General features: G+C 50.1%; 1 protein-coding gene across 1 annotated transcript in view; it reads left to right on the top strand.

Moving 5' to 3' along the window:
* The window catches only part of LOC101999976 (solute carrier family 2, facilitated glucose transporter member 7), a 27,590-nt gene that overhangs the window by 11,102 nt on the left and 7,473 nt on the right, over positions 1-9,015 (top strand). Inside the window, exons 6-10 of the mRNA XM_005353762.1 lie at positions 459-584; positions 834-1,024; positions 4,457-4,567; positions 7,234-7,335; positions 8,840-8,915. Of these exons, the coding sequence (XP_005353819.1) occupies positions 459-584; positions 834-1,024; positions 4,457-4,567; positions 7,234-7,335; positions 8,840-8,915 (606 nt within the window). The remainder of the gene's footprint in view (positions 1-458; positions 585-833; positions 1,025-4,456; positions 4,568-7,233; positions 7,336-8,839; positions 8,916-9,015) is intronic.

Raw genomic sequence — 9,015 nt, 5'->3', positions numbered from 1 at the left:
AAAAAACAAACAAACAAAAAAGATTTATTTATTAATTATGTATACAGTATTCTCAGTATTCTCTCTGCAAGCCAGAAGAGGGCACCAGATCTTATTACAGATGGTTGTGAGCCACCATGTGGTTGTTGGGAATTGAACTCAGGAACTTTGGAAGAACAAGCAGTGCTCTTAACCATTGAGCCATCTCTCCAGCCCCCCAGACACAGTTTTTGAGGTAGATGCTGGGGAGGCAGCTGGGGTCTTCATGCAAGTGTTCTTACCCAGCAAGCACTCTCCTCTCTTTTAACAGGTATGCCCTTTGTGGGCAGCCACATTTTGGCAAGGAGTAGGTGCCCACTACCCTCGCTTATCACCTGGTTGGGCAAGGTGGGGGCCGAGACAGGAGGGGAAACATCTGTGCCCCTGTGGGACCCCTGCAGCAGATTCAAATCTGAAGCGTTCGTGTTTATCCTGTCCAGGTTGGCCTATCCTCTTGGCTCTCACCGGGGTCCCGGCATTGATACAGCTTCTCTCGCTGCCCTTCTTCCCCGAGAGCCCCCGTTACACTCTGATTGAGAAAGGAGACGAAGAGACAGCAAGGCAAGGTACTGGGACACTGGTAATGGGGGCTACTCACCTACAGCCCCCAGTGCACAAAACGGCACGAAATGGGCAGATGCCATCTGGCAAGATCGCGATTGGGGTCAGGGTCACGGTGGACGGGGTTTGAGAGCTGAGAGCGTGTGCCGGGAGGACAGAGAGATTGGGGCAAGGCCTGGGCTCTGGAGAAGGGCCTGGCTGCGGTACAATAATAGCAGAGGGTGGATGTGGCATGCTGCCTCTCTGCCCTGTAGCTCTCAGGAGGCTACGAGGCTCCAGCTATGACGTGGAGGCCGAGATGGAAGAAATGCGAGAGGAGGGGCGCAAGGAGCAAGCAGAGGGTCGCCTATCGGTGCTCAACCTCTTCACCTTTCGGCCCTTGCGCTGGCAGCTGATCTCCATCATCGTGCTCATGGCGGGCCAGCAGCTGTCCGGAATCAACGCGGTGCGCGGGACCACCTCTCCCAGAGTCTGGGTCCCCTTGGGTCTTTTTAAAAGGAATTCACAGAAGGCTCAAGAGTAATATTTTGCATTTTGATGCCTGTGAAACTCAGTCTGGCCTTCAGGAGGGATGAGCTGCAAAGTTGAGGCTGGGTGGAGGGGTTCAGGAAGCACAGTGCATGTGATTACTCTGGGTGTTTCCTGTGCGAGAAACAGGACCTAGGCTGCAAGGCAGTTCAGTATTAAGGCGCTTGCTGCCAAGAGTGACGACCTGAGTTTGGTCCCTGGGACCCACACAGCGGAATGAGAGAAACAACTCCTCGGACCTCCACTCAAATGCCATAGAATGTGTGTAGACCGCCTGCTGCCTGCTGCTGCAACCCTGATTCCTGCTGCTACCCTGCTGCCCACCGCTGCCCTGTTGCCTGCACACGCATACACACACACACACACACACACACACACACACACGATGGCAGCAAAAGGAGGGAGAGAGAATAAATGAATACAATAAAGATGGAGAAACTTGGCCAAGCTGCTACCAGAGCACAGTGGCCTGTAAGCCGACAGCGACAAGACTCCAAGGTCGGCTCTTGTCCACTGCCAAGAGCTAACAGCAGGAGATAGAACCAAGCATTATGAGCTGGACCAAGAGAAATATGAATGGTTCATGATAACGTGAAGGTCATCTGCTGGGGGACAGTGTGTGGGCACCTCCAAACTCATGTAGAGGTTTCTCCTGGGTGGATATGTTTTGACTCCATATAAGCACACAGCCACAGTAGACAGAACACGATCTTGCGGACTTCTGGGATACAGCAGACCAGGAGCAATTCCAGAGCTCACATGCCTTCTCTTACCCCAAGGTTCACGCCTGCATGGGGTCTTTGATGTCTAGAAGAAAATCACCTAGAAGAACCTGGGTACCTGGTATGCAGAACTTCAGGAGTTCAGGCTGGAGATCCCATGCAACCTGGTGGCAAATAAAACTGATGCAGACGTGGAGATGATTCAAATGAACTTCGGTTTTGCCGAGACGTTCTCCTTGCCCCTGTACTTTGCCTCAGCTGCCGCCGGTACTAGTGTCGTGAAGCTCTTCAATGATGTTACTTGATGAGCCGTGGTTTACAAAGAAAGTCCTGGGGGACTTCGTGGATGAGGTCAAGCAGGAGCTGAAGAATTCCAAGTAGAACAGAAATAAGAGACAACACCAGATAGTGCAGAGCGGCATGATCAAGAGCACATCTTCGTTTTGTTTTGTTTTTTCGAGGCAGGACTTTCTGTGTAACCCTGGCTGTCCCAGAACTTGCTCTGTGGACCAGGCTGATCTCCAGCTCACAGAGACCCACCTGCTTTTGCCTCCTGAGTGCTGGGATTAAAGGAGTGTGCCGCCATCACCCATCCCTGTCTCCTTGATCAGAAGACATCCACCTATGGCTAAGTTGGGGTGTCTGGGAATCATTTACAGTACCCTATGTCTGGAAAACCTCTCCAGGTTACCCCTGCTCAACTTCCTGCAAACCCACCGTTCTGTGGTCCATGATGAGGTGACCACAAACACGCTAGACAGGTGTGACACCCACCGACCTCCTGCAGCAGAATGAGGATCCATGTCCTTCACATCTCCCCAGCCCACCCGCAAGCCTGGCAACATAGACTCTGCGCATGTTCGTGTCTTCTTAGTAGACATTTAATGTTTGCTGTCATCCAAATGGACCTTAGGGACTCTGCCTTGCGCTCCTGCTGATACAATGACTGCTAACCCCTACCTTCTGTTCTGTGTTCTGCAGAATCCGTGACACCTCTGACCTTTTTCCTTCTGAGTCTCCCAACCAACCTTTTCAACAATATTTTTGACAGACGACAGTGAAAATTCCGGGGGTTGTCTGTTTGTTTTGTGTTGTTTGAGGAGCTCTTCTAGGTGGGGTGAGAGCACAGGAGCAGGACTCTGTTGCAGGAAAACACCACAAGTCTGGCTACATTTGGTCACACACATTTCTATCCCCCACCAAATGAACAAGAGCCTCTTTTAAAGCCTCCACCTCAGGCAAGTTAAACCTGCATCTTTTGTGAGTAACAGAAAATGGAAGAGGAAGAGCTACCCGGCTACCCACCACTGCCCCGCTGCCTGCCGCTGCCCCACTGCCTGCCGCTGCCCTGTTTCCTGCTGCCCTGCTGCCCGCTGCTGCCCCACTGCCCGCCACTGCCCTGTTTCCTGCTGCCCCCCTGCCCACCGCTGCCCCGCAGCCCGCTGCCATCCCACTGCCCCGCTGCCATCCCACTGCCCCGCTGCCCTGTTTCCTGCTGCCAGTCTGCTTTTCTGATGGTCTTGAGCATCATCTGCTTTGTCTTTGTTGTTTTGTTCATATCGTTTCCTTTTCTACAACGGAGATTAAATTTCATAAACAAAAACAAAAGAAAGATGGATAAACAGATAGATGTAGACAGCTCATCAGCTAAGACCACTGGTTCCATTCCCAACAACCATCTGTATGTCTAGTTCCAGGCAGATCCAACAACCTCTTCTGGATGCCATGGGCACCACAGGCACACAGAGCACAGACACATACATGCAGGCTAAACGCCTATGAACATAAGATAAAAATAAGTACATCTTTTAAAAAGAGAGAAGAGAGAGAGGAAACAAAATCAGACCTTATTTACAAAACTGGGGTCTGCACTAAGGAAGGTCAGCCACATGCGTGGTCCTGGGAGCTGGGACAGGACATCCAGGGTGAAGAGGCAGCTCAGACACTCTGCCTCTCCCTACCCTTTACATTTTTCTTGCTATATACCTTTTCTCTTTGCTTCTTAGTCCCCAAAGAAAATCTCCTGCCTGCAGTTCTTTTTGTTTTTGTTTTTGTTTGGTTTTGTTTTGTTTTTAGCCCTCTCCATAAGAGTCGGGCAGAGAAGTGCCTGGCCTCTGGTCCCAGTAAAGGTCATAGATTGGTCCACCCTGGGTCAGGAGGTCCTGGTGGGCTCATTTGCTGTGGAACTATGATGCCGTGTTCTGTGGATGCTGTTTTCGCTCTCTCTGTGGATGGGCAAATACCTGGAGAATGGCAAATGTCTATTCTGGACCTGTTGGAGAAAGGACAGGTGACCCTGCTGGTGTCTAAGAGAAGTAACAGGAAGAGGTGACACCTGGTCTTCAAGAGTTGAATTGTTTAGCAATGATCTTGGGAGTCACCCAGTGGGGATCCTCCCAGGACTGGGCTAGGGTTGGCCCCAAACAAGGGAGAACCTGAGTTTGCAAGGTGTAAAGTCACATGGGGAAAGATGCCTGATTTCACTGCTACCTTCTGCCTCCATTCTAAACCAGACTCCCCACCTAGTCTTCCCTACCCAAGCTCCCCAAACTGTTCACCATTCAAAGCGAGACAGTAGCCCAGTGACAAGTCTCAGGCCTCTGATCGCAGCTCTGTCTGTGTTTTAGATCAACTACTACGCAGACACCATCTACACATCGGTTGGCGTGGACCCCACCCAGTCCCAGTATGTGACAGTGGGCTCTGGTGTGATCAACTTAGTGATGACTATCGTCTCGGTGAGTTACTGGAGAGAAGCCTCTCTCTCATTGCAGGGTCTCCAAACAGCTCCCTAGCTGGAATACAGAACCTCAAGCCAGTTAGCATGCAGGTGACCCTAGTCCTGGAGGCACTATTTGAGTACCTGTGGTCAAGGGTTGGGGTATAGCTCAGTTGGTAGAGTGCTTGCCTATCACGTACAAGTTCCTGGGTTCAATCCCCAGCACCACTGTCAAACTGCACACGATGGCTCAGACTTAACAGCTCAACACTTGGGAGGTGAAGGCAGGAGGATCAGAAGTTCAAAGTCATCCTTAATGATATCGTGAGTTCAGTCCCAGCCTGGGCAACATGAGACTCAGAAGCTAACAAATGCTCCAAAGCCAGCTATGATGGCAATTCTTGGCCCTTGACTACATCTGGAATTAACTAAAACCCAAGCAAATCAGCACATGTGAAGGATTTTTTTTCTTAATTAAATCATTTGAAATCATTTGAAGGGAAAACCTTTTTTGTTTGTTTGTTTTGTTTTTCGGCTTTGCTGTTATTGCTTTGTTTGTTTGCTTTTGGGTTTTTGTTTTTGATTTAGGAGTTTGTTTGTTTGGCTTTGGGTTTTTTTTTGTGTGTTTTGGTTTTTCAAGACAGGGTTTCCTAGTAGCTATGGAGCCAGATCTGGAACTTGCTCTGTAGATCAGGCTAGCCTTTAACTCACAGAGATCATCTCTGCCTCCGGAGTGCTGAGATTAATGGCATACGCCACCACTGCCAGGCTGGAAAACCCACCTTTAATTCCAATCTTTTGAGTCAGGAAGGTCTGCCTCTAATCTGGGCCACACCTCTACTGGCAGCCTATGTAAGGGGCACTGAAGAAGGAAACTTGCTCGCTCTGCCTGCTCGCTCTCACTCTTGCTGCCAAGTCCATTCCTTTCCTGGCATTAGAGCCTACTTCTTCGGGACTCCAGCATAGGCTGAAGACCAGCTGAGACATCCAGCCTTGTGTACTGAACAACTGCTGGATTCTTGGACCTTCTGTTGGTAGACAGTCATTGTTGGACAAGCTGGACCACAGCCTGTGAGATTATTCTAATAAATCCATATTCTAGAGAACCCTGTTCTTCCAGAAAACCCTGACTAATGTAGACTTTGGTACCAGAAGTAGGGTATTGATATGACAGACCTAAGGACTTTGGGACTTTGGGCTCAGAAGGCAGCTGAGTGTTCAAAGCTTGGTGAGCTGTGTGAGAGCTCGGGCAATAAGAACGTTGAGAGCAGAGCAGATGACGGAGGCCTGGCTCGTGCATTTCCAGAGGGAAGCTTGAGAGTCGCTTACTGACTCTCTCAGAGTTGCTGGCTATTTTGGGTTGAGAATCTGCAGTTCTGGTCAGCTGAACCAATCAGCTGTGGTTAAGGAAAGACCAGCATCAACGCGGTGAAGGTCTTCTGGGAAGTGCTTCCTCAATGTCAGCACGCAGAGGCTGTGTTCCACAGGTGGCCAAGGTTGTACCTCCTGCTGGCAGCTGAAGTTGTTAAGAGTCACGCAGTGGTCCTGGTTTTGAAGGCACGAGGGGGTCATGGAAAGCAGCTGAGGCTTGGCACTGGGAGAGATCAGGAGAAGCCAATGGCAATAGTGCTGCCTCAGTAGCAGCTGGAGGCCCAGAACTGAAGCGGTCATGCAGAGAAGTCGAGGCTTGGCACCATGAGGAGAGCCCGGGAGAGGCTGCTGGTGATGGCACAGCCCAGTGGCAGCAGAGATCCCAGCGTTTTGGAGGTACCAGTACTGTCGTGTGATTGCCAAAGACAGGATAGCTGTGGAGTGAGGCCTGCCCAAGCTTAGAAGACAGGCTGTGTGTTCTGCAGAGGCTGAGACAGAGAAGCGACCAAGTCCTATGGAGGAGCCGGAAGATTATGAGTAAATCTCAGCTATTAGACACTGGGTTATTTACAGTGCTGGAGTTGGGGTGCTTTGTTTAGATGGAGACTGTGACCCGCTTCTTTCTTTTTGAAGGAATAAAGTACTTCATTTATTTCTTTATTTTACTTTATCCCGTAGTTGAGAGACTCTAAACTTTTTTTTTTTTTTTAAAAAAAAAGACATTTTGGAGTTTTACAGAGACTTTGAATTCTAAAAGAGACTGGATATGTGTTTGTTTTTGTTTTTTTGAGGCAGGGTTTCTCTATGTAGTCCAGGTGTCCTGCAATTCACGCTATAGACCAGGCCAGCCTTGAACTCACAGAGATTCACCTGCCTCTGCGTCCTGACTGCTGGGATTAAAGACGCCTCACACCACACCTGGCTGAGACTGGATATTTTTGTCTCGAGATGACTCAGCATTTACGCTGCGCTAGCACAGGGATGCTCACAGCCCACTGTAGCTCTAGTTCCAGGAACTCCAGCTCCCTCTTCTGTCCTCTGCGGGTACTGCATGCACATAGAGTCAAGCAGGCTCACACATCCACATAAAAACACAATGTGGTTATGATAAGGACAGCGTAGATATCCAGGGGTCTGCAAATGACAAAGACAGTGTTGTGGAATCCCAAGGTGTAACTTACACCAAATAGGTCACCTGATGTAGCAGGGGTGAATAAGAAGAACCTAAGGAGGGCCACGCAGGAGAGGGTGGAGGTTCGGGGTTGGGGTCAATCCTTAGTACTAAGAGCCTCCTCCTCATCCACTCCCCTGCAGGCAGTCGCTGTAGAGCGTCTGGGGCGGCGGATTCTCCTGCTGTCTGGCTATGGCATCTGTGGCTTGGCCTGCGTGGTGCTGACCGTGGCTCTCCTCCTCCAGGTCTGTTCTCAGGTCCTGCCCTGTGGGCTGGGGTGTCACCATAGGGTTTCAAGGTCCCAACTGCAGGGGTGGATCTCAGTGCTTTCCAGCTGTCTCCTTTCATGGACAACTGCTTCATAAAACCCATTCCCAATGTGAAGTTCATGAGGGATTTTGCTCTACGGGGCGCGCAAATACAGGCGTGTAACTCAGTATGATGCTACAACCGCAGGCAGTTGGGAGCCACCTGATAGATGCTGGGAATGAAACGGGAGTCTTCTAGAAGAACAACAACAGTTCTTAACCACTGAGCCATCTCTGTAGTCCCTGGACTCTGATTTATAGATGCAGTCTTGAAGTAATCCCCTGCAATGGGGACAGCTGGGCCCAGATCCCCTCTTGGAATCCTGCCAGATGTCAAGAGCGCCAAATCCCAGTGTTCAAAATATCTTGAAGACGAGAGCTGGATAAACCTGGAAAGGAAACAGTTATAACAGGGGCTATAAAATACTTAGGGATGCCAGGCAGTGGTGGCGCAGGCCTTAATCCCAGCACTTAGGCAACAAAGGCAAGTGGATCTCTGTGAGTTCAAGGCCAGCCTGGTCTACAAAACAAGTTCCAGGACAGCCAGGACTACACAGAGAAATTCTGTCTCAAAAAACATAAAAGGAATATAAATAATAAATAAACAAATACTTGGGGACTATGTTGCCCTGGCTGGCCAGGAACTCATATAAACCAGAAGGAAGTAATAAAAGGGAAAAGATTATGTCCCTCTGTCAGAAGCCCTGGCAACTGTCCATCTTCTGACCCTCCATGGTATCCTACCCCGCCATCAGTGGCTCCCTCAGCATCCATCCTAATTCTCACTAGCTAGCCACTTAGCTTGGAGCCTGCCATATAGTTCAGTTTAAGCCTGTTAACCTGGTTTTGTCTTGGTCATAGAGAGCAGAGAACAGAGAGCAGGTCTGGAACTCCATTGTCCTTGGGACCCCTAGAAGGATTCTCCCCAGACAATTGTCAAATAAGTTGAAATCCCCACTCAGTCACCTCAAGACTGTGACCACTGTTGCTATGTCCCTGCGGGACTGAGGTTCTCCTGGTCTGTGTTCAGGGATCTAAGGGCTCCGAGTCCATATTGGTGACATAGAAACAGTGTTAACCACACTCCTAGAGGGCAACATGAAGATTTGTGGGATAGAAATAAAGTTATCCACACTCAGAGAGGGTGACAAGAAGATTTGTGGGACAGAAACTGTGCTAACCACACTCAGGGAGGGCGACATGAAGATAAAACATAAAGCCGCCTGACTCAAACATGACAGAAAGGCAGCTCTCCCTTCGACCCCACCGCTATCAGGTAAGGCTGTGGAAACCTTGATGAACGGGAACGTTCTGATTCCATCCTATCTTTGTGGCCTCCATGGGGCTCAGAATTCCTGCAGCAGGAGGGTGGGAGTCACAGGTGAACTCGGCTTCCTGTGAGGCTCTTGGCTTGAGGCCCACAGCGCTGCTTCTCCCACAGAGCACGGTCCCTGAGCTGTCTTACCTTGGCATCGTTTGTGTCTTTGCCTACATCGTGGGACATTCCATAGGGCCCAGTGAGTTCTTGCCCACCTCGATGGGGGACATTCTATAGGATGCTCTTGCACACCTTGATGGGGGGCATTCCATGGGGCCCAGTGAGATCTTGCACACCTC

This window comes from Microtus ochrogaster, chromosome 10 (assembly GCF_000317375.1).
Source record: "Microtus ochrogaster isolate Prairie Vole_2 chromosome 10, MicOch1.0, whole genome shotgun sequence".
In the NCBI taxonomy this organism is placed as follows: Eukaryota; Metazoa; Chordata; class Mammalia; order Rodentia; family Cricetidae; genus Microtus; species Microtus ochrogaster.
Note: the sequence above shows the minus strand (reverse complement) of the source record. Positions and strands in the feature narration are given on the sequence as shown.